Below are 26,168 nucleotides of genomic sequence, written 5' to 3'. Positions count from 1 at the left end.
TTTTTATTCCCTGCAGCACATGCTAGGTTCAGAGGGGTCCATTTGAAACAATGCAACTCAGGCTCCACTTTATATTTGGTGGAGCTGGTGCTATTTCCCCTGGGACTTGAGAACCTGATCTTCTCCGGGGGCTCGTTTTCCATCCCCGCTGTTTGATACGGTCATAATAAAGAGCAAAACTCTGATCACATGCACATTATAGGTTGCCAGCCTAGGAAAGGAGAAACAAACAGATATCATATGCTAGCAGCACGACCGACAATAACTGGCCAGAGCCAAGGTATCAGTGATTTATTTTTGTTTTCAAGCAACGCAACTGAATGAAAAGTTCAGCTCGACCGTACGTGTTCAGGAAGCAGTTCCGAAATGCAGCCAGCTATAAACTATGCTCTGAGAAACAGCTGTGAGATGCAGCCCTAGCAAAATACCAGCATGGTTCTCATGCACTGACTGCTCAGCTGCGAGGTACTGGGGGAGGCAGCACCCTTTCCATAATCTAACAGGTCTCTGCCTAGATGGCCCCTTTAATGTGCGGCGCTTTAGTGGCCGCCATCCCAAAAATGGCCAGGATGCTGAGAACAATACTAAACATCCATGAATAAATCAGAGATAAAGATCATAGTATCATAGAAATGCAGGTCTTGACGGGACTTTGAGAGGTCGTCTAGTCCAGCCCTCACCCCCCGCACTGAGGCAGGACCAAGTAAAGTTAGACTATCCTTGACAGATGTTTGTCCAACCTGTTCTGAAAAACCTCCAGTGATGGGGATTCACAACCTTCCTTGGAAGCCTGTTCCAGAGCTTAACTAGCCTTCTGGTTAGTTTTTCCTAATATCTAACCTAAATCTCCCCTGCTGCAGATCAAGCCCATTACTTCTTGTCCTACCTTCAGTGGACATGGAGAACCATTGATCACTGTCCTTTTTATAACAGCCCGTAGCATATTTGAAGACTGTTATCCGGTTCCCCCGTCAGTCTTCTTTTCTCAGGACTGAACATGCCCAGGTTTTTTATGTTACAAACAAGCGTTCACAAAGAAGTTCCCTTTATTATGAGTATTAGATACTCAGGTCCAAGTGGTTTGGATGCCCGATTCCCATTAAAATTAACAGGAACCAGGCATCTCTCAACCCCCCTAGACTGTTCTGAAAATCTTAGCCTCAAAATTCATTCTGTAACAACACAAGCCCCTTAAAGCTGGATCATTTCCAGCTGTACTTTTCAAGTAAATTATTAAAATGTTTTATTAGTGAAAAAATCTGAGCCCTTTGGGGCAGCTCTTGTGCCGTGTAATATCACTGCAGGGTGAAATTTTCCAAAGCACCTAAGATTTTAAAGCCAGAAGGGATCGTTGTGATCGCCTAGTCTGACCTCCTGCATAACACAGGTCATAGAACTTCCCTGAATTAATTCCTGTTTCAAATCCAGTAGCTGTGGCAGATCTAGAGCATATTTTGATGTATTGAGGGCTGTACTGGAATTTCACGCTATCACTTTAAGACTGTGGGGGGCTTTTTAGTCCTGCTGGCAGGCTAGGGGGCTCGGTAAGGAAGCCTCAAAGTGTACGATCAGAGTCAGTCTGAAAAGGTCGAGTTTAAAGAAAGGTGAGGTGAGTTGTGCCTCTCTCTGCCTTACAGAGCAGCCTGTTTTCTCTCTCTTGGTTTTTGGGATCAAGTGTGTACTCATTCTGAATTTTAAGACAGAAAATAGTGGTATGTTGCAAGCTTCCAGCAAGAGTATGCATATTTTTTATCTAACTTCGCAGTATGCGTGCCGTGAACATAACACACAGCTTTTAGAGAAACATCCAGTCTTGATTGAAAGATTTCTAGTGATGGAGAATCCACCACAACCCTCTCCAGAGGATTTAGGCACCTAGGTGCAGATTTTAAAGGGGTTTAGGTGCCTAACTCCCATTGAGAATTAAGGGCCTAAAAACCTTTGAGGATCTGGCTGTTAGGTGCCAAAGTGCAATTGACTTTTAATGAGATTTAGGCCTTGAAGTGCACAAGGTGCTTTTGAAAAAACCTGAGTATAATTATAATACTAATGATGGTTAATCACAGATAAGCACTTTCATTAATCAACAAGCTGAGTCTCATTTTTGCCTTTCAAAAGAATACCCAGTAGGGGGAAAGACCCTCTCACAAGCAAGCAGTGCCATTCGCTGAGCTTTTCTCATTTTCATCCAGCAAGTTGATTTTACTGAGTATCAGCACCTTCATAGGCATGTCCTCCTAATGCTAATCTGTAGCCCTAGGGTTCCCAAGTGCATATTTATTTTGCAACTATCATTGTGGGATTGCACTCAAAACTGCACAGACAGTGAAGAAAGCAATTTCAGTGTGAACGATTGTTATTGATTAATAAGAATGTATTGATACATCTCAGTGTTACAGAGATCTGGCCTCGGCCTGCCAAACCTTACTCGGGTAAGTAGTGGTTGCTCATGCAGTCAGGCCCTTTGGAGTGAATGGATTGTGTGTAAGGATTACTCATCTGAGGAGGGATTTTTTAGGATCAAGCCAGAGGCAGGATTTACAGAGGCAAGTAGAAACAGGCCCTGTGCTGGGAATGCGACAGATCCCTTTACAAACAGCAGTTCAGAACCAGCTTCTCAGGGAGGGCCTGGATGGCGTTTTAAAATTACAGATGCTTGGCAAACTGGCCCGCCTGGACCACTGCTCTGTCTCTAGAGAGACAGAACGCAGCTATCGATTGTACATGGAGGGAATGTTTCATTTGGAAAGGAGATATTGACTTAACACCTCTGGATTAGCTCATACCCATGACCTCCCCCGACTGCTCAGGCCCAGACCCTTCCTGGCCCTACAGGGTCTGCATGGAGGGCAGGGTCCAAGGAGATCCTGAGTGAGGGCCAGGCAGAATTACAGTCCCCGAGCGCAGGCTAGAGCCCAAAGGGGTGGAGACACCTTGAGAAGAGGCAGCACCAGGGCTCCATCTCCCATCCCCCACTATTTTGTGTCGAGTGGATACACTGGCTGTGTGCAGGGGCATTCTTCTTACTTGAGGCAAAATGCCTCTCACTCAGGGCTTAGAAAAAACAACAATTATTTTTCATGGGAAATGTTGAAAATTTTTCATTAAAATGTTTTTTTTTTAAACCAGTGAAAGTTTTGTTGGGTTTCCAACAAAAAACGGAAACCCCCTCCCCCCCAAATGTGCAGTTTTCGATACACAATTTTCAGTAAAACATGTTCAGTTTTCAAAAACAAGAATGAGACAATCTCTACCAAAGCCCACAATACTTTCTGCTGATATTTTTTCAATTTCCGGGTTTCTCAATGAAAAACTGGCCAATTTTGAGAAAAATATTTTTTTTTAATGAAAAAATGTTTTAATGAAACAATATCCAGCTGCTCCAAGGGGGCAATGCCTGTCCCTTGCTGTGGATTTTGCTTACAAGCCACATCAAACCCTCCATTAGTCTGTGTTGCTTCCACTGAAGGCCGGGGGATAGTTTGCCATTGATTTCAAGGGGAGCAGGAGTAGGGCCATTAGTTCTGTAGTCAGGAAAAACTCTCATTGTTTGCAATGGGAACAGGATCGGGCTCTAGGAGAGGAGCATGGGGTCTGGCCCTTAGATAGCTCAGAACAGGATAAAAGTTGGACTCAAAGCCACAATCTGAACCCTACTGGATGTTGAGGTCATTTGGATCCAGATCCAGGGCTGAACCCTGCAGTTCAAACCCATCTCTAAACCGGAGGGTCACTTTGAGTTGTATTTATTTCCCTTTCTCTAAGAGATGAAGGATAACAGAACAGCTGCCTTTTTGCAGCTCAAGGCACCCTTGGCAATATTTATAAATACAAGTATTATCACTACAGATCCTTTGGTTTTCTCTCGCTCCCCCAATCAGTAATGGCCTGACAAAAAGCAGGCACTGGGACTCCCCTCCACCCCACCAAAAAAAGCCAGGCAATAGATATGTTTTGCAGCATGCAAGGGCAACAGATGTAGATGCTTTTGGACCAAGTTCTCAAGTTGAGGGCCCTTGCAGACAACACCCTGTTAGGACCCCCCTCTTTTTTTATATGTGGGGGTCTCTGGCTTATTTTGCCTAGGCACTGACAGAAGGAAATCCACAGTTAAAATCAGTTGCACCAGGATCATTTATTTAATGTGGCTTTTCTGCATCGCTCATTTCAGAGATGCCTTTCTCCCCTCGCCCCTCCCCCCGTCCTCTGAAGACAAAACTCTATTCACAAGTGACTGCTAAATTAAGAAGGTTAAAATTACCTTTGGAAGTACTCAGGGTACTGTGGCAAGTAACGTGTGTTCTTGTGAGCATTTCAGTGTCCAAATGCCAAAGGCTTTACCCAGCTCCCCGAACATCAGTACCATAGTGAAATAAAGCTGAGACTGTTAAGAGTACATCTGACACTGACTTAGACAGTCATGTCACAGCGGAGGGATCCAACCACACCATTCCCAAAGTGGGTGCCAAACTTGTCTCAATGCCAAGAATGTATTCTGTCTCTGCAGAGCTTGAAACCAAATCTGCCTTTGGAGCAGACAGCTCCAAGCTCATCCATGTTTAGAAAAAGTTGTGTGAAGAAAGATCTTCTTGATTGGGTTCAAAGCACGTGAATCTGCATCTGAACATCAATGAGACTATGCAGAAGTGTCAGCTTCATAGCTATAAAATCAGATGTACTAGACTGGTCTTACTGGAGATTATGATCTGGGTTGTTGTTGTTTGTTAATATAGATCAGCAAAATAACAGCGGCAGGTGCTGATGCATCAGAGCTGTGCCAGGTTTAGAAGTAACTGGAGTCTCCTGTTCAATTGGGTTCACATAGGGGACTAAATATAACTCTTAGCAATTAAAAAAAGACATTACTAGAAATAACTGTCAGGGCGATTAACTCTTCTGTGTTCAAACAAACTGCAAACTGTTTGCTTTGCTTGGTCACCGGGTTATTTTAGGTGCAGCCTTTGGGGCCTGACCCTCCAGGGTGCTGAAGTCTATGGGAGTTGACGGAGCTCATCAGTTTGAAGCAGGATCTTCAGAATCAGGGCTACATACTCAGCCAACTCTTACTGGAGGAGTCGCCTCCTGCAGTCAATTCCTTTGCCAGAGACATGCCTGGAGCCTGACAGACATGCTAGCCGCAGTGAACTGTATTGTATGGTTGTAGGAAGGGATTTTCAGACATCTGAGCAATTTGGGTTTGAAAATCCCTCTTGTGAAGCATATGTTTGGGGCACCTGGTCCTTATGAGAATGTCCTATAGATTTTAACAAGGAAGGAATTAAGAAGTTTCTATAGAAAGGACTCTCAAACCTACAGCGCTTAATAGCGAATAAGGTCCTTTCCATCGTTTTTTTAAACCGTCCTATAGAATTCTGTAGCAGGGATAGAATTCCCTATTAAAGTTTGTGGGATGGAATGACAAGCACTATAGAAAGTTGATTTTCCTCTATGAAACTCTACAAGAGATGTCCAGAAAGGACAATAAGCTAAAGCAACCAGATCATTATTGACACTGTTCTTTTGGTATTTTTCACCCAATCATTATTTTACATCCAAATAGTTGTATTATTTTTTAAGACTAGAGAAACAGATCCTGCAGGACCTCAATGCACTGAAGGCCTGCAGTGGGTTGGGCCCATGATGCATAATGACAGTAGGTTAATAAAGCTAAATGACAGAGCAGCATTATGCCCTTGTCTTGCTCAGCCTAGCAGAGGAGTAAGGTACCTCACAGCTTTGCTCAGCCAACCTGGATCTTGGGTCCAGGGTTTCTGAGACTATGGTGATGAGGGCCATGTAAGCACACGACAGACAGATCCATTGAGCCTGGTGTGGGATGGAGCCCTTACCCTCTGCAATCCTCGTGGGTGAGGAAGTGTGAGAGGAGAAACAGAGCCAAAGCTCCCAACCATTCCCCTGAGAGTGGCTAGTCAGACATAATGAGGGAGTAAGCTGCAGCCTAAGGAACCAGGAAGGGAAATGTGCCTCTGAGGGCTGTCTCTGCAGCATAGGACCTCCCTAGGCTGCTCCTGGGGATAAGGCGTGGTGTCATTTATGAATCTCGCCTTGCTCAGGTCTCAGTCTGAAGGTACAATCTAGCCCACAGTAAACCTGCCATAAATAATAAACACCTATTCTGATTGGCCATCAGTCTCCACTCACAAAACAGCCTTGAGCTGCTGGAATCCTTCTGGCTTCGGAGGAGACAAGTCTATGAGAGTGTGTGAGCCCATATTACCATCTAGCTTTATCAAAAAGCTGCAGAGGCTCTAAACATGGGCGCGCCAGAGCAAGATCTGTAAACCCGGGCTCCAGACGGCAGCCACTTTGAATGCCCCAAACTCACAAAGCCCTCGCTCATTTCTCGAGGTGGTGGGAAGGCGCAGATACACCAAGTGTGGCCAGGGAAACAGAGGAAGCGACTAAGCAGAAGGCATATGAAAGGCCCATAAACCACCAGGGGCTGTGCCACACAAGGACGCATGTATGACTAAATGAGTTGGTCACAGGATCTGTCCATGCAGCTCGGCCCTTTAAAGATCTCCACTATTCTGGGGGCAGCCTGGGGCAGGCAGCTAAGCATAGACAAAGAGAGCCATGCTGGAGTTGAAAGAAAAGACAAGCTTGGAGGAAAACCACAGGCCTAAATCCTATTGATCTCTGCTGCATCCTAGTAAAGAAGACACCTTAAAGAGGCAGCTCTGAGTCTGAGTGCCCTGCACACCCGTTTCCTTAGGTTTCTTTCAGAGTCAATTAACAAGGTGTCACGCTCGTCCTAGGATCTCAGAGCCCCTTGCAAACGTCCAGTAATTTCTGAGAAGGAGGCCAGACCGGCATCAGTAAGACCCCATCCCCAGAGCAAGCCTGAATGCCCTTCAGCGCAGGCAGCAAGGCCCATCTGTGCCCTCAGGCTGGGCCGGAGGGGGAGTCTGGGGTCTGCTGAGTCACTGTTGTGCCGAGTGCTCAGGACTTGATGTGGTGCCAAAGAAGCTGTGCTGTGTTAAAACCGATGCTCGTGCAGCTAGAGGCTGCGATGGACACAGCTGATACCAACTAAACAAGCACATAAAGAAGTGGACCCGATCCTGCTAAAAGTTGCCTGGGCTTCACTGCGGCGCTGCCTGCGCATGGGAGCTCAGCTGCACACATCTCTTTGCAGCGTCAGGGACTGTGTTTTTTGCAGCTGCAGGAAATGCAGCACGGAGTGCGTGAGTGACTCGCCCAGGCTTGCACAGCGAGTCTGGGGCAGAGCCGCGAGCAGAACCCAGGAGTCCTAGCATCCAATCCTCTGCCCTAACCACTCGATGACACAGGCAGCAAGGAGTCGTGGCGCCAGCCTGCAGGCCTCCTGGGCATGCCAGGTAGGACTGGTGGGCAAACGCTTCCCTCAGTCACACTGATGGAAACGTGGCGTACAGCGTCACATAGGCATTGCCAGCATGGACCAGCCCTGCAGTCCAGCCACTCCACTGCCAGCAGCAGATGCTTCAGAAGAAGGTGCAAGAATCTCCCTAGTGGAAAATTATGGAATAACCTGTCCCTGGGGCAAGTTTTCCCCGACCGTTAGTGCCTGGCTCGTGCTCAAGTCTGGGGCTGAGAGCCTCTAGCAATGCTTTCTGCGATCGTGTGTACCTGTGAATGTCCCCGGCCAAATGACCAGAGATCAACTAAGGGATGTTGCCAGGGGTGGGGAGCAGGGAGAGGGACTGGCCTCCAGAAGTTCCAGTCACTGACGAGAGGAGGCAATCAGTGCTGGCCAGCGCTGGAACGTCACCGAGGGAGCCGTCTACCTACCGTGTTGTTCAACGTGTATTACACACGAAAAACGGCTAAAAGAACTTTGACATTACAGCGTCCTGCCCTCAGCAATTAGGAAGTTACCCAAGCCTGACCCCTTCTGCTCCTGGCCCCTCCCACCTACCCTTGTCTCAGACCCAGTCTTCTTCCCAGCCCCCTCAGTTTGTAGTCCTAGGCCCAGTCTCCCCTTCACCTCTCCCCCCTTGGCTCTGTGTCCCACTCCCAGATACCATCTGCCTCGGCCCAACCTCCTAATCCGAGGTCCCACCTCAGCTCCATAGCCCAGGCCCCCATCCTACCTCCTTCAGCTCCTCTTCCCAGCCACTCCCCTGGCTCTTTTTCCCAGTCTCCCCCCATCCCTCTGGCCCCTTGCCCCAGTCTCACCACCTTTCTTCTCCTCTCTGCCTGGGCACCAGCCAGGGGCATAGACACCAAGGAGACAGGCTCCCAGCTCTCACTTCCAGTGCCGAGCCTGGAGCAGCCAGCAGCAGTCGTTACAGGGAAAGTCCTGAGTCCTGTAGCCCTGGGCTGGGACATGCTCTGTCACTCTGTGGGCTTGGCACATGTGCAGCCTGGTCACACACAGGGACTGAGTGGGACTGGAGCATGCTCAGTGTGGACAGAATGATTGGGGAAATTAGCTGCCAAACTCAACCACACCCAAATGGGCTATTTAAATGTGAGAAGCATCATATGATTGCCCAGCGGCCCTGGTGCTGTAGCCTTCGGGGTGACTGAGCCCTCGTGAATCTGTGTTACCTTGAGCTCATCAGATAGTGCCATTGTGAAGTAGCCTCTTGTTCAGCACAAAGGGTGATTTCATGTCACCATCATTGGGGTGGGGAAAGCTAGGAGCCCAAAAGTGCTACTGAAGGTGACCTTTTATAAACAGCCCTAGAAGAGTTAAGAGCTGAGGCAGCATGGCTCTCACAAGCTTTCAAGGTGGATTGATTGCTTTGTTCAATTCCCGTTCGCCTCTCCAGGATGAATAACATCACACAGAGTGCAGAGGAAGAATGAACATGGGAGTGGGACAGATTTGGGCTTGGGACATACAGCCTGTTACATCAAAAGGCCCCAGCTGGCTCAGCGCTCAAGCCTTGATCCCCAGCGTTTGATTTCTGAACTCAGTGCCAGGAAAAGGGAGAGCATTTTAGAATCTGCCCCTTTTCATCGCAAGCCGCTTTTGTTCAGCTCTCATGCTGGAGGAACACGAAATACTTGCCCATAAAGATCTCTCCATTGCCCCATCCTTGCTGCATTAGTAGGAGGACAGACCGTCTGTAACTGGGTCAGGTTCTTCTTCCGTAATTATATGTGCGAGCTCATCACAGCTGGCCATCTGTGAGTGCCTGCTTATGCATTAAATAGTCATCAATGTTCCTTTCTCTGGGGCGTTTCAGCAAAGGCTCTCATGACATGTTACAGACATTAATGAAGAAATCCTCACAGTGCTCCAGGAGGTAAGGCAGGGACACGCATGCCACTCAACAGAATCCCCTCTGGAGTGGACATGATAGTTGCTAACAGCATCCACAACACCACAAAGCAGTTTTAGGAATAATGAGCCAGAACCTCGGCTACGGCATTGCTCCCTTCATGTCCGTGGCGCTACACAGTTGGAGATTTGGCCCCCAAGACTTCAGGTAGCAGACAGGAATTAATCAAGTGGAAAGCTGGCCAGGACAGTGTTTGTACAGACCCCACATCACATAAGCATGTGCTTAAGACCTAAGGCCCAGATCCTCAAAGGTAGTGGGGAGCCCAAAGCCCTTTGAGCATGTGGGGCTAAATCCTTTTCTGAACTGGGCCTGAAGGGCTGGTCTATGCGGGACATTACTGTGCAGCAAGCTGGGGTGTGATGCTCCAGTGCACCAGCCTGCCGTGCAGTAACATCCCGTCCGGACACTGCTACAGAGCACTGTGCTGTAGACTCACACCCTGGGGCTTGCTGCAGAGTAACATCCCATGTAGACACGCCAGAGTGCCGCAGGATTGTAGTGAGCACAAGGGACCAGGCTTTGGGGTTTATATTTCTTCTGAAGGAAAGCAGCACAGTGCCCTCTACCCTCCTGCTGGTGCTTTGGTGACTAAGGGTACGTCCACACTGCAAAGTAAACCCATGCTTGAGCCTGGGCTCAAGTCTAATCCCCCTTGAGTCTATACTGCAATTGCACTAATCCAGGGCTCAGACTCAGGGTGCCAGGACCCTGCAGGGCTGGAGGTCCGTGCTTGAGTTAAACTGGGACCCAGGGTCCAAGCTCTATTGCTTTGAAGTGTATACACTGCTCCGCTTGACTCTGGCCCCAGGAGACAGCTGGAAGTATCCCACAATTCCATGGGACAACTTCCTCAGTCCTCTCTAGCCCAACAATCAGGGGCTGCTCTAGCTATTTTGCCGCCCCAAGCACGGCAGGCAGGCTGCCTTCGGCGGCATGCCTGCAGGAGGTCCCCATCCCGCGGATTTGACGGCATGCCTGCGGGAGGTCTGCTGATCCTGTGGCTTCGGCGTACCCGCCGCCGAATTCCCACCGAATCCGCGGGACCGGCGGACCTCCCGCAGGCATGCCGCCGAAGGCTGCCTGACTGCCGCCCTTGCAGGGACTGGCAGGGCGCCCCCCGCAGCTTGCCGCCCCAGGCACGCGCTTGGAGCGCTGGTGCCTGGAGTTGCTGCTACCAACAATCTGCAATGCACATTATTGATAACAAAAGCCCCTTCCCATTCTGTGAATGACAGCTGCTCAGGTCAGCATTAACCCATTTTCTGCTGAGCACTGATTAGCAAGCACACTACAGAGAGCCTCTGGGCTTTGCAATGGAGAGTGAAGTCATCAAACCTTTTGCAAAGGGAGCTGCTTCAAACCACCTGTAATGTGCAGGGTGGGCAGTAAAGTTTCCCCACAGTGCATCATGGTCCTAGGACGAGAAAGGCCATATTTTGGGGGGAGAGCAAGAACGCTAGGGACTCTGGGATATGGTTATTTTGACTCCGGTCTGTGCTCTGCAGTGTGGAGGACAAAGCCCTAGATTCGAGCACAGGTTTAAAATGTCTTAATGTAGGGTTAAAATACAGTGTAGCTGCTCAAGCCCCAGGTTCGCTAACGTGGGTCAGCTGACGCGAATCCCACTAAGCCTGGGCTCATGTTGCAGTGGAGACATAGGTGAGGGAAGCGCTCTGTGCACTGACTCACCTGCGTGGCCAAGCCTGTCTGCTGTGAACTCTGCAGAATGCCCTTTGCAGCCACGTGTGTTAGACTCAGGGCCCTCTGCACGTAGCCTGTCAGAGAAAGAGGGTGACATTATTGTGCTCTAGATACCCCAGGGTAATGCTGGAGTAACACCACTGAAGTCACTTGTGTAAAGGAGTGGCTGTAGCCCAGTGTGTTTATGGGAAATACAACCACAGTGTGGCAGGGCTGTTTGAACACTCGGACTCTCCCTTGGACTCTATCTGTGCTGCACGTGTGCAAAGGAACTCAGGCTCAGCCCCCTCAACAGTGGAAAGACCTCTCAGCTGTCCGGTGTTTGGGTCCAATATTGCTTCCATTAATTTGGGTTCAGAGCCCACTGGTTCCACCCCATGTGACAAACAGCTGAATTTAGCCCAGACCAGAAACAGTTGATTAGCCTCAGGATTTCTTTATAGGCTGAGCTCTGGCAGTAACTGCAGCGAAGCAGTGTAGGGTATGTCTACACTACAGCAGCAGAACTACAGAGCTGTAGATGTGCCCCGGTAGCGCCATAGCATAGACGCATCCTACATGGACAGATGGGGTTTTTCTGTCAATATAATCTACTTCTCGGAGCGATGGTAGCTCGGTTGCTGGAAGAATTCTTCTCTCAACCTCCTACATCAACAGTGGGGGTTAGCTCGCCCTAACTACGTCGCACAAGGTATAACATTTTTCACAGCCTGAGCAACGTAGCTAGGTTGATCTAATTTTCAGCTGTAGACCATTCCTTAAGGCTTATGCCATAGTCCTGTTTGAGATGGGATCAGCAAGGCAAGGCCATGGTATAATAACAAGCCTCCCTGTGTGGTTAGTCATGTGCTTATCCTAATCGGGCTAGAGTAGGAGGCAGGATGAGGGGGCACTGCCTTAAGAACGTGCTTTGTCCCATGAGAACTCTGCCCTCGGATACGTGTGTAACCCTCATGGGGCTGGACCTTGCTCTCAGTGAGCCTAGCGCACAGCAAAGGAGTCATTCCGGATTTACACAGGGGATGCGCTCAGACGCTGCTTCCTCAGTGGGAGATTCACACTTGCCACTGATGGCCAAACTGTGTCTCCCCCAGGGAAATGAGACTGCTCTGGAACTATCACCCATGGGAAAAACAGAAGTAAAATGTCTACTTCCCTCAGCTTTACTTCCCTCAACCATGATCAACTGATCATGTTGCCAACTACCCACTGCACATGACACAACCCTCAGGGGCTCTTCAGCCATCACCTACGGAGCACCCTGGGTTTCATCTGACTTGAGCTACCAGGACTCCAGCATAGCCCTATCTGGTATGTCAGCAGATGTACTGTCCCTCAAGCTCCAAAGTGTCCCACTATAGCCACTATAGCTCAAGAGCAGATTGGGGGGGAGGGAGGGAGAGAGCTTACAAGCTCCCTGACCATGACTAAGGCAGCAGAGGTAAGAGAAAGAGAGGCATTTTTCCATGCGTGGCGCCTCTCAGTTTCCTGGGTGTTCGCCTTTCCCCTCCCCACCCCATCTCCACACTTCAGGGGGGTGTCACTGCTCGGAGGCGGCGCCCCCTGGCTGTGCCTGGCAGGAGAGCAGGTACCTGCAGGGTGGAGTTCGTCTTTTCCTTGTTCTGCTCTTCTCCCGCTTCACCCATCTCATCACCCCCCACGGCTGCTCCCTCTCTAGCTCACCCCTCCCAGCTCCTCTCAGTTCTTCTCCCCACCTTTCCGCCCCCAGCCACCCCAAATCAAGCAATGCAGGGGCCCCTCTGGCTTGGCCACGTTGCTATCCCATGCAGCCTGCCACTCCCTCTCTCGGCTGCTCCTCATATAGCCCCTCTAATCCCATGGGCTTCCACAGGGACTGTGGGGCTTAGGACAGCCAAAAACACAAGGCTCAGGAAAGGGAGGAGGGGGAGGGGAGTTTGGAGAGCTGGGTTTAAAGGGGGGTGAGAAGGAAAAGGAGAGGGCTCCAGGCCACAGTGCAGCACAATGGAAAGCATGAGGGTGGCAGGGGACAGAGGCACAGCCACAGGAGGCAGGAGCTTAGGGAATGGAGGGTGCAGGGCCCTGAGTGTCATCAAGCTTGAGTGTGATGCAGAAGCAACTGGAAGGCTGGGGCGATGGGGACAGGAGGCTGCTGGGAACTGTGCTTCAGGAGCAATGCAGGGAAAGGCTCACCCAGAGCGTTATGCACCCCTGGCCAAGCCTTTGGGGCTGAATGGATGCAGCCCAGCTTCTCCTGCCCTCCTACCACAGACTGTTTTAAAGCAACAGGCACCCCTCCAGCATCTGTCCATCTTAGAGGGGAAACTTTGGGGTGTCTCCCTGCTGCGGGGGGGGGGGGGAGTCAGAGTCACATCCTGCCCTCAACCCACCTCATCCTGGGTACCTGCATCTGCAAGTCTGGGAGCTGGAATGCAGTGCCAAGAGTCCCCATTGAGTCCAATGGGCTAAGAAGGAAATTTACCTGCAGCTCTTGAACCATTGAGGAGTCCCATTCTCCCCTTGAGAAGGGGTGTGGTGCAGAGATGCTAGGTTCAAGACTTCAGCCAGCAAGGGACACAGAGGACTGAGCTCAGATCATGACAGAGCAGTAAAGGGGAAGCTGATCTCAAGATATTTAGTTTAAAACCATTTATTTGAAGTCACTTGGTCTGTACATGCATCCCGTCACCCTTCTGGGGTCTAACAGTATTTACCAAGCTTCGTGAGACTGTCCCTGCCATTATCTTGGTGGGTACGGGGGGGCCAGACAGGGGAAGCTGTGAGACACAAACAGCACTGGCTAGGAAGGGGCAGAACATGGCTAGGCAATGGGAGTATTTCCCTATAAGCCCTCAGCCCACATCAGCAGTGACCAAGGAACAGCCACTATTGCAACCCAGGGCCTACTCTGAGCAGAGACCCAGCTGAGGTAGTGGCTTTGTGAAGCACACAAATGCTTAGAGGACAAGGGGAAGCCCATCTAATCCAGGTTGGACGGAGGTCACCAGTGGGGTTCCTCAAGGTTCGGTTTTGGGTCCGATTTTATTCAATCTATTCGTTACTGACCTCGGAACCGAATGTAGGAGTGGGCTGATAAAGTTTGCGGATGACACAAAGTTGGGAGGTATTGCCAATTCGGAGAAGGATCGGGATATTCTGCAGGGAGACTTGGATGACCTTGTAAATTGGAGTAACAATAATAGGATGAGATTTAATAGTGAGAAGTGTAAGGTGATGCATTTAGGGATGACTAACAAGAATTTTAGTTATAAGTTAGGGACGAATAGGTTGGAAGTGACGGAGGAGGAGAAGGACCTCGGAGTCCTGGTTGATCGCAGGATGACTATGAGTCGGCAATGTGACGTGGCTGTGAAAAAAGCTAATGCGATTTTGGGATGCGTTAGGCGAGGTATTTCTAGTAGGGACAGGGAGGTGCTGCTTCCGTTATACAAGGCGCTGGTGAGACCTCATTTGGAGTACTGTGTGCAGTTCTGGTCTCCTACGTTTAAAAAGGATGAACTCAAACTGGAACGGGTACAGAGAAGGGCCACTAGGATGATCCGAGGAATGGAAAACCTTTCCTATGAAAGGAGACTCGAGGAGCTCGGTTTGTTTAGCCTAACCAAAAGAAGGCTGAGGGGGGATATGATTGCTCTCTTTAAATATATCAAAGGGATTAATACCAAGGAGGGAGAGGAATTATTTCAGCTTAGTAGTAATGTGGACACGAGAACGAATGGGTATAAACTGGCCGTGGGGAAGTTTAGGCTTGAAATTAGAAGAAGGTTTCTAACCGTCAGAGGGGTGAAATTTTGGAACAGCCTTCCGAGGGAAACGGTGGGGGCGAAAGACCTTTCTGGCTTCAAGATTAGGCTTGATAAGTTTATGGAAGGAATGGTTTGAAGGGATAACGTGATTTTAGTCAATTAGGCATTAACGTGCCATCGCGGGTAAAATGAGGGTCCGGCTGTAGAATCTTGCCTGTATGCTCGGGGTTCTGCTGATCGCCATATTTGGGGTCGGGAAGGAATTTTCCTCCAGGGTAGATTGGCAGAGGCCCTGGAGGTTTTTCGCCTTCCTCCGCAGCATAGGGCAGGGGTCGCAGGCTGGAAGATTCTGTTGTGGGTGGGTCAGCTTTTGTGGCCTGCATCATGCGGGAGGTCAGACTAGATGACCATATTGGTCCCTTCTGACCTTAAAGTCTATGAGTCTATGAGTAATTAATTTCACTTGCACCAGGCTCCAGAGGTGAAAGGCCACTGCATTAAACCACACCTGCAGTGGCCTGAGTCTGTATCTGCACTCAGGTTTGGCCTGGGCACTCACCTGTCATGACAGAGGGGCAACTGGGCCAAATCTGAGTTAGTGGTGGCCACACAAACCCCATGTGCCAGGTCGCACTGCCTGGAATGGGGAGTTAGGCCTAGCCCCACAGGACAGGAGCCACCAATGAAGGGTGAGTGCAGGGTGGGCTCACTTTCCAACCCCCTCCCTGACCTCTCCCCTGCCACGGGGGCCTCCCCTCTGCACCAGGCCAGGAAAAGTATGTTTGTGTAGGCCAGGGCCCACTGATAGGTTAATGTGGCAACCCATCTACAACCTTCCTGAGATAGTGATAGGATATTGCTATTGGCCTTGTTGGCCACTGCAGTAACGGTGGGCACTAGAATCTTTACAGTGGTTGCGTATCGAGGGGATACATGGATTGTAGTGTAATGTTTAATATAGTCACTTTAAACCCTTCTTCTGTTTCTTTTCCAGGACTTGCGCTATGTAACTTTCCTGTTCTTTCTGTATTTTTAAGTCTGACACTTGAGTCCTGCGCAAAAAAAAAAAAAAAAAAAAATAATCAGAAAGTTGCACTGGCAAGTGTCACGCTGCTAATTTATCACCAATTCTCCTGGTCGCTTCCTGGGCAGGTTAATCAGGGATCTTCTAAGCAATTACTAAGGAAACGGCCGCATTAACAAGGAACCTTTATTAACCCAGAGCTAAAGGCTGCCCCGGTGGTAGCACTCAGGAGTTTTTTGCCACTCTGTATCCAGGTGTGTTAGCAAACGAGGGTTACACTGATTTCACTCCTTGGCATTAGCAACATAATTCTCCTGTTCCTGGCAATCAGTGTCAGGTTGGTAAATCAGACTCCAGGCGTGAAAGGTGCAGGGAAGACCCACTGCTCAGCCAAGAGGTGGCTCAGGCCTGGTACACACTTAAAAGTTATGTCTGCATTGCTACATGGTCCAGGGGTGTGAAAAACCCACCCCCCGAGCGACACAGCTATATAAGAACATAAGAAAGGCCGTACTGGGTCAGACCAAAGGTCCATCTAGCCCAGTATCTGTCTACCGACAGTGGCCAATGCCAGGTGCCCCAGAGGGAGTGAACCTAACAGGCAATGATCAAGTGATCTCTCTCCTGCCATCCATCTCCATCCTCTGACGAACAGAGGCTAGGGACACCATTCTTACCCATCCTGGCTAATAGCCATTTATGGACTTAGCCACCATGAATTTATCCAGTCCCCTTTTAAACATTGTTATAGTCCTAGCCTTCACAACCTCCTCAGGTAAGGAGTTCCACAAGTTGACTGTGCGCTGCATGAAGAAGAACTTCCTTTTATTTGTTTTAAACCTGCTGCCTATTAATTTCATTTGGTGACCCCTAGTTCTTGTATTATGGGAATAAGTAAATAACTTTTCCTTATCCACTTTCTCAACATCACTCATGATTTTATATACCTCTATCATGTCCCCCCTTAGTCTTCTCTTTTCCAAACTGAAGAGTCCTAGCCTCTTTAATCTTTCCTCATATGGGACTCTCTCTAAACCCTTAATCATTTTAGTTGCTCTTTTCTGAACCTTTTCTAGTGCTAGAATATCTTTTTTGAGGTGAGGAGACCACATCTGTACACAGTATTCGAGATGTGGGCGTACCATGGATTTATATAAGGGCAATAATATATTCTCAGTCTTATTCTCTATCCCCTTTTTGTCAGCTATGCTGACAAAACCCCCAGGGTGGACACAGCTGCATTGATGGAAGAGGCTTCTGTTGATGTAGCCAACGTCATTCGGGAAGGTGGTGTTCCTACACCAACAGAAACCCTGTGTGCAGATGTAGGCTGTGTCTAGGCTAGGGGGTGACGCCAGCATGGGCCCCATGCTGTAGATACACCCGAAGAAGAATTCAGTGCTTTTCATTAGAGAGAATTTCATGCAGATGAAAGGTGCAAGGCTGGCAGCCACAGAGAGGGTTCATTCTCCATTTATCCACAGAGCAGGTACAACACGAGCACAGAATGCAAACATCCCCCGATTAATATGCCTACCCCCTGATCTGGAGGGACAGTCCAGACGGGAAGTCTCCATGGACAACTCAGTCCTTGGCTGCTCTACTGAGACAGCTAGCAATGGGGCCGATGAATGGGTTTCATAATGCAGACACCCATTCCCAGCCACTGGGATCCGCCTGCGTGACAGATGCCTTGGCCCCTGTGCCATGCTGCCCTGGTTGCAATCAGCAGAGGCACTTGAGCTAGATCTCTCTCACTTTACACGTTGGGGGTTGGCAGGATGTTCTCTGTGAGGAGCCCTCAACTTTGGAACCTACTCCCCTCCCACCTGCTCTGAAACAGCACCGGCCTGCTGACCTTCCAGGCATGCTGCAAGAGCCGGAAGGCGACTGACAGAGGCAAAGGATCAGTGTGGAGGCAGATGGCTTGTAGTTGGAGTGAATTTAATGTGATTACTTTTGAAGTGACATCAAAGGCAGCTAGAGAGCCAGATGGGTAGATTGTTAAAACACTGAAACAGACAAAATAGACCCCATATTCCCACTGAGGTCAGCGTCAAACTCCCACTGGCTGCAGCACGAGGCCGATAACCATCTAAGGAGGTAATACTCACTTGAGTGTTTGCTTCTGCTTGGTGATGAACTGCTGCAGCTCCTTAATTTCATTCTCTTTGTCATTCAGAAGATCCTCCTGTTTCATAATATGGCTCTCGATTTCTACCAAAAAAAAAAAAAAATGTGGAGGGGGGAGTTGAGGCTTAAAACTCACTTGAGATGCAGCTAATCTTCGGTGCATTTCTATTCCCTCTGGTATGAACATGGCAGCTGGATTTTTTTTTGGCCTTTGTTTTAAGGATTTCTTATAGTATCAGCTACAAACAGTGATACTGAAAACATGGGGAAAATGTTCCAACACCCCCCAAAATGGAGATTAGCTCTGCAGCAGGTGCTGTTGAAATGCTGACAACAGTGACATTTGGCTACAGTCAGTTCTGGATTGGTTTCACATTATTGTGCATCTGATCATAAACACAAACCGTCTGCAATGCCGGCATGAATCCTAACTGGGGCAGCTGGGGTGAGAGGACAGCTTGTTAAACAGAAATACACCAAAAATAAAGGTTCTTGGGTCTAGCCCCTTCCATCTGAAGGCTTCAGGACGCTGCACAGATGTCTGCAGGCTTCACAACACCCCTGTAAGGAAGGTATGTATCACTAGCAATATAGTACAGCTAGAGATATTGAGGCACAGAGAGGTTAAAGGGCTAATCCTGTGAAATGTGGAGTACCCCTGAATGCCCTCAGCTCCCACTGACTTCAGCTGAAGGCACTGGGCACCTCCCAGGAGACGTCTGGCACATCCCAGGATCAGGCCCCAAGTGACTTGCCCGATCACATGCTATATCTGTGGCAGAGATAGGCCCAGATCCCCCTATGCCTTCATCTCCAGGTCGTGCTTCCTGAAGCTAAACAGTAAGGTGCTTTCATTACAGATGAGGGGAAGAGACTGAGTGGAACAAAGCGTTGCCCTGTTAAATGTTTTATTGCTCAAACCCTGGATTGGGCCACGCACGACTTTGATTGCCTGGCCTGGGATTTCAGCCTAATGCCTCGGGAGCACCTTAACCTGATTTGGGAGGAAAACCTGACCAAAAAAAGAAGTGGGTAGATATTTAAAATGTGCCATCTGCTTGTGGAGAAAGCCAGCTCTCCTTAGCAGTCAAGCAGGGCCACTCCGAGCCTTTGCTCAATGACTCAGAGAAGCACGATTCCCTCTCTGCTCCTCCCTTTCTCCAGGAGGGGCCCGTATCTGCACCAGGCCTTTCCCAGCTGCAGAGTCCTTCCCTCCTGCACCAGCTCCGCTGATATACTAATGGGAGAGTGGAACCACAGCTCCACCAACTCCTTGCACTGCTTCATGCCCACGTAGGTGCCCGGGAATAGTGATTGCATGGAACGTGCTCCCTCATCCCCTGCACCTGGATCTACGGTCCAGAGAGACCCAGTGGCGGGTGGCATGTGTGTGTGTCTGTCTTGGCGGGAGTACGATATTAAGTCACATCACACTTCCTAATTAAAGTAAATCCTGGTTACTGGCCTTTTGTTTCTAAGCTGGTAGAGCAATGCATAACAGACTTTAGCCTCTGGTAAACTTACCATTGCATTTGCTTATTAGCTTGTCTTTTTTGGTGGATTCTCTTAGCGCTTTGCTCTTAATGTTGGAAAGTCTAGAATAGAAGCAACAAAAATGAAGGCAAGTGACATGAGTGTCAGTGTAATTTTAAATGCTGAAGAACCTTCCCATCTGCAAGGGCTGATCTTCCTTCTGCACCCACATGGCCATGCAACCCCCTTAGGCAGCTCTAAACATCTCAGCCACCACGGCATTTGGAGATCTCATTACCTGATGTGTACTCGCATGGCAGCTACTCTGCTTAGCCTCTGTTTGTCAGAAACTGGGAATGGGCGACAGAGGATGGATCACTTGATGATACCTGTTCTGTTCATTCCCTCTGGGGCACCTGGCATTGGCCACTGCTGGAAGACAGGATACTGGGCTAGATGGACCTTTGGTCTGACCCAGTATGACCGTTCTTATGTACTCAGGCATCCAAATGACACTGATTGGGACTACATATTTAAGCCCTGATCCTGCAAAAGTGATCCACTTGGGCAGGCCTGTACGACCAGGCAAAGGCCCAGAGGCTTCAAAATGATCCCTACACACAAATCACTTTACAGGGCTGGGGCCTTAGGCAGAAATGCCCTTTAAAAAACGCTGCTGAACCTCTCCCATCACAAAGCAATACATTTTAGAGGCAACCTGAAGAGCCTTATCTTCCAAACCCTAAATTCCAGGCCTCACATTGCTGAACTTGGCTCCAAATTCATCAAAGCATTTAATCATGAGCTTAAAATTAAGCACATGCTTAAGTCCCATTTAAGTCAACTGAATTTAAATACATAGTTAAATGTAGTCAACAAGGGAGTTTGTTGTGATGAAGCTGATTTTATTACTTGTATTATTGTAACGGCCAGTTGCCCCAGTCACTGACCAGGGAGAGCCCCATTGTGCTAGGGGCTGTACAATCAGAACAAAAAATGATTGCTATGGTTGCTAATAGCTTTTGGCTCCAATTCAGCAAAGCACTTTAGTACGTGCTTAACTATTTTCCGATCTCTAATTCTATTAAATTCAGGTAAACACACTTTGCTCCCACATGAGAACGGAGTCCCTAATTAAGTACAATGCTGTCATACCCAGCTTGGTTACTAACGAGACAAAATACTTGCTGCCTGTTTTCAAATATTAAAACACAAATTCCCCCTCCCCAACTTACGCTTTTTCAAAGACTTGTTTCTCTCTTTCAAGCTGCTTGGACAAAACCTCAATCTCCCCGAGCGCAAACTGCAGCTTCTCAGCTTCCTTGGCAAGCAGGATTTTGGTCTTTGAGTGCTCCTCCTCTTCTTTCTGTAATACACAAAGCATCCCTATGTTCTCTGCCAGCCCCAGACCAATCCAGAGTGTAAATCACGGATTTATAGAAATGTGAGGCTTGAGAGGTCAAGACAAGCCCCCTGCGCTGAGGCAGGACCGAGTAAACCTATGCCAGCCCTGACAGGTGTCTATCCAACCTGTTCTTAAAAACCTCCAATGAGGGGGATCCCTTGGAAGCCTGTTCCAGAGCTTAACTACCCTTGAGTTAACCCTTAACTACTTCTTGTTGCCAAGAAGGCTAACGGCATTTTGGGCTGTATAAGTAGGGGCATTGCCAGCAGATCGAGGAACGTGATCGTTCCCCTTTATTCGACATTGGTGAGGCCTCATCTGGAATACTGTGTCCAATTTTGGGCCCCACACTACAAGAAGGATGTGGAAAAATTGGAAAGAGTCCAGCGGAGGGCAACAAAAATGATTAGGGGTCTGGAGCACATGACTTATGAGGAGAGGCTGAGGGAACTGGGATTGTTTAGTCTCCAGAAGAGAAGAATGAGGGGGGATTTGATAGCAGCCTTCAACTACCTGAAGGGGGGTTCCAAAGAGGATGGAGCTCGGCTGTTCTCAGTGGTGGCAGATGACAGAACAAGGAGCAATGGTCTCAAGTTGCAGTGGGGGAGGTCCAGGTTGGATATTAGGAAACACTATTTCACTAGGAGGGTGGTGAAGCACTGGAATGCGTTACCTAGGGAGGTGGTGGAGTCTCCTTCCTTGGAGGTTTTTAAGGCCCGGCTTGACAAAGCCCTGGCTGGGATGATTTAGTTGGGAATTGGTCCTGCTTTGAGCAGGGGGTTGGACTAGATGACCTCTTGAGGTCCCTTCCAACCCTGATATTCTATGATTCTATGATTCTATGATACCCTTAAAGTTTTTCCTAATAACTAACCTAAATCTCCCTTGCTGCAGATTAAGCCCATTACTTCTTGTCCTAACTTCAGTGGACATGGAGAACCATTGATCACTGTCCTCTTTCTAACAGCCCTTAGGATATTTGAAGACTATTATCAGGTCCCCCCTCAAAATCTAACGTATGTTGATCATTTACAGTTCCAGAGGACGTTTCACTTCAGAAGTTGCCAAAGCACTTTACGACCAGTCTAATCATTTTGCCCACTAATGAAAGGAAGCCATGGCTAGGATGGAAGGTGGTAGCTGATTAACAATGCACAGCAAAATTACAAAGCAAGTTAGGACAGGATATGTTAAAGAAAAAAAAAAAAAGACTATAGCCAGTTGAAACTGCAAGGGAGTTGAAGGAGGCAGAATGCAAATCCCTACAATGGCCAGGCCACCGGCGCTAACACCCAAACTCTAAGGAAACGTGTCACTGGATCTTTAATGATCACAAGTGGACAAGTCCACCATTTTGTCTTCTCCAAAAGACAAAACCTTTGGCAGGACAGTGCCCCTAGCATCACTAAGGAATATTAATTCAATATCTACTCAGAGAGATGAGTGCCACTTACTGAATTATCCAGCCACACAATTCTTTAAATGTAAACAGTGAAAGATCTTGACTGGCCAATTTCATCCTTCTGCTTACAAGCTCTTAAGTAATCAGGGCGTTTATTAGTTACATCTTTCCTGGTGAACTTCAATCAAAGGATGGAAAATCCATTAATTACACAATATATGTGGGCTACCTCACTAGCTAAGGACCTGGGTGTCCCACTCCACTTGCTCCTACCATACACAACTTACCATTCAGGCTAAGAGGCTCTCAAACACACTAACAACTGAACACGTTTTTTCCATTGTTAGCTCAGTGATGGAGAGGATCTATCTGGCTCCCACTCATCCATGACATCTAAGCATGCACTCTTCTGTGATCTCCCAGTTACCATGGAGCTGGCATGGAAGAGGCCAACATGTCGCAGATTTTTTGGTATATTTGATACTTTGGAAAAGTGCATTTAAAATTGACTATTATTTTATACCTATTGGAATTGAAATTATTTTTTAAAATGAAGTAAATGGATTTGTCATTTAATCACCTTTAAGCAACATCCTAAGCTTCATCTTCAACCAGGCATCACATAATAGATCAACTGCTCACAGCTCCAAAGTAAACAGGGCTATTTTCTGTTCTGTTTTTCACAGGTTCTTATACGGCACTCCTCATGGTAGCATCTGAGCACCATCCAGTAGTAGTAATGCACAGCTCACGTGTTGTTTGCTCTCTCATCCTTGCCCACTGGGAGAGTTTTTTTAAAATATACCTGTTGCGATGTATTTATATTAAAGAAGGCAAGGTCAAAGAAATGAGCCTTGCACTTGGAATGGAAGGTGGTGAGGTTTGTGATAGTTCTTAGTTCCTGAGGGGAAGAAGGGGGGTCATTGACCAGCTCCCAAGCACTTCCACTGGCTGAACAGATGTGTCTCCTCTCCCTCTCCCCCTCCCCTCCCCCCATCCATGCTCCATGGGCCTCCTAGTACCTTTACTCTGTATAACCTCAGGAGCCACAAAAAGTTAAAATGTCAAACATCTAAGCAAGCTCCCAGGGCACTGACCTGGTTGTTTAGACAGCTCACTACATACGGCTCAAGCAAGTACAGCACCACTGAAAACAAAATAGCTAGACACAAAGATTTAAAAAGAGAGGAAAAGGGGTGGGGGTGGTAGAGAGAATACACACTCAGAGAAGACTAGTTAGTGGTACTAAGACAGTCTTTTTATTCTGTTTGTGCCACACGTAGCCCCATGGAATCTTAGTCCGCTGACAATTAATACTCCTTTCCATGAGCTTCACTCTCTTTGGTGTCTAATTAATGCAGTACTCAGCGATTTTTTTTTTAGAACTGCTAAGCTGCATCAAGACTACCCTTGAGTCCAAATGCAGCTCTCCTACCTTTGAATAAACACTGCAAGGCTAATTTCAATCTGTTTGGCCTAGTTTCCAACAGAAATGGAAATCGTTACATTATTCATTGAGGCCTTCACCAGGATTGGAGCCCCATGGTACCAGATGCTGTTCAAAATGTACGAAGATGTAAGTCCCTACCCCCAAGAGGTTACTTACCTCCAACTTCTTTACAACAGCCTCATAATCCTCCTTACGTACAAAATTCTCCTCCTGTATTGCTATCTGCAAAAGGAATTTGAAGTTCAATAGATCAGTTACATGCACAGATGGAGCTTCAACACAGTACGGTAGACCTCCAAGAGTGACTAGTGATTTTGAGTGCCCAACTTCACACCCTTCAAAGAAGGCTGACTTTCCAAGGGCAAATGCTCAGCATTTTCTGATCATCAGCCCTTTCTTAGGTGTCTCAACTTGGACACCCAAAGACAGACACACCCAAATCGCTCATGTTTTTTTAAAGGCCTGGCCATAAAATCCAAGTGTGGTACAATGACCCTGCTGCTAGCAGCTAGCAGGTCACTGGGGCAGAGGTGTCTCAAGAAGAATTTACTATTTTGAACACAAACAAAACTAGGGGAAAGGTGCCTTGCATGCCCGTGAAAACAGCACTGGCACATGCAACACAAACACACCCGCTCACAGGCAAATGCCAGAGAGCCAGGGAGGGGGGACCAATGAGCACATGCACCCAATTGCTCAGACCCCAATCCCCTGCATCTGGGGCAGCCCACAGCATAGCCCAGGGTAGGGTAACCAGATAGCAAGTGTGAAAAATTGGGATGGGGGGGTAAAAAGAGCCTTTATAAGAAAAAGCCCCAAATATCGGGACTGTCCCTATAAAATTGGGACAACTGGTCACCCTAGTGCGAGGTGAGGAGCCTCAGGAAGCCACTGGGACAAAAAGCCACAAGCACTGGCCCCACCCACCAACGCTCCAAGCCCCGCCCATCCGCGTCCGCTCCGCCCATAGGCCCCCGCCGGAGCGCTGCGCTGACGCCCGCACCCGGAGCCGCAGCCGCTCTATTAGCGCCTCCTGGGTCGCGATGAGGTCCCGCAGCTGCCGGAAGGCCAGAGCCTCGGTACCCGGCCGCCCCCACTCCGGCTCCCCCGGCCCCGCCGCCATCTCCGCGCTCCCCCCGCCGTTGGAAATGGCCGCCGCTTCCACCGTGGCCAATCACAACCCAGCTCCCTCACCGCCCCCAGCAACGGGGACAGCGAGGCACCGCCCGCTGGCAACCGGGCGGGGGACACGCCCACTCCTTAAAGGCCACTCAGGGGCATGTCTACACAGGCAGGAAAAACCCGTGGCTGGCCCTGGCCGCTGATTCCGCCTAAGGGGCTGCTTAATTGCACTGTAGCCATTCGGGCTGGGGCTGGTGTTGGGGCTCTGCGAGGGGAGAGGGTCCCAGAGCTGGGGCTGCAGGCTGAGCCAGAACATCTACGCTGCAATTAAACAGCCCCTTGGCCAGAGTCAGGTGGCATGGGCCAGCCCTGAGTGTCTAATTGCAGTGTAGACATACACAGAGGGAAACACAAAGGGGGTGGGGAGCGGACAGGGAGAGGGAGAAGAGGAGTTTGAAAGGAGAGCGGGAAGCTGAGCGGCCTGACCCATAACCCCAGGCGCTGGGCGGCCCCAGCCTTGATGTGGGACCTGGGCACTGGTGACTAAGACAGATAGGAAAGGGAATAGTCTCTCTCCAGTGGAACAGCATCACTGGGCCTTTGGGAATTGGCTACTGGGGGAGAGGGCAGGGGCACAGCTTGGGGTGGCAGGGGCACAGCTTGGGGTAGCATGGGCAAGGTGGCAAAAGGCCTGCAGGACAGGCTGGGTGAGGAGTGCCCAGGGTGGTAGGGAAGGGAGGCCATGATGAGCCAGAGAGGCCAGCACAGTGTCAGCTGCAGGGGCCTGCAAGCCAGAGGAGTAAGCATTCCTGCTAGGCAGCCAGCTCGTGGGATCACTGACACTGTAAGTAGGGGAAGCCTGGGCAGGAAGAGAGTAAGTCAACCCTAGACATGTTGGGCCTAAAACCCATTTACACCTGTCAGTACATTCTATGCGGATATACCTTCCTTACACCTGTGTAAAGCAAAAGGAACATCAGACTCATGGAGCTGACACTGGAGACATCAGACAGGTTTAGATGTGGAACTGAATGGAGGATAAAAGGTTATCTGCCTAGATTATAAACTCTTTGGGGCAGGGATCATCATGTCTGGGTTTGTACAGCACCTAGCACAATAGGGTTCTGGTCTGTGACTAGGGCTCAGAGGTGCTACAGCAACACAAATAATAATTAATGCCAATACCTAAAGGTAGTGGGAAAGGTGCTTCTCTCCTGGCTGTCACACAAAATTACCAGTCTAACAAAAGCACAGTGATAGCTCTGGCTTTGTTAATGGAAGTGTTGGGTTTTGTTTCTGGTGATGGTTAAAGGCACTCTTGCCATAGGAAAGCACCTTCAAAAAGGTGGATCTTACATTTCACCTAAACAGGCAGTTTTGGGCTTAGTAAACCGTGGGAAAATTGCTAAAATG

The 26,168-nt window shown here is 48.9% G+C and overlaps 1 protein-coding gene across 1 annotated transcript; it reads right to left on the bottom strand.

Annotated features, from left to right (window-relative positions):
- Positions 1-15,135: 15,135 nt before the first annotated feature.
- On the bottom strand, positions 15,136-24,756 carry SPATA24 (spermatogenesis associated 24). Its single transcript, XM_065409630.1, has 6 exons — positions 24,637-24,756; positions 23,790-23,855; positions 20,612-20,742; positions 19,428-19,498; positions 17,885-17,987; positions 15,136-15,798 (listed from the first exon to the last, which is right to left on the bottom strand). The coding sequence occupies exons 1-6, from the start codon at positions 24,754-24,756 to the stop codon at positions 15,708-15,710; spliced, it is 582 nt and encodes a 193-aa protein (XP_065265702.1). The 3' UTR covers positions 15,136-15,707.
- Between the last annotated feature and the right edge of the window lie 1,412 nt (positions 24,757-26,168).

This window comes from Emys orbicularis, chromosome 8, assembly GCF_028017835.1.
Source record: "Emys orbicularis isolate rEmyOrb1 chromosome 8, rEmyOrb1.hap1, whole genome shotgun sequence".
Lineage (NCBI taxonomy): Eukaryota > Metazoa > Chordata > Testudines > Emydidae > Emys > Emys orbicularis.
Note: the sequence above shows the minus strand (reverse complement) of the source record. Positions and strands in the feature narration are given on the sequence as shown.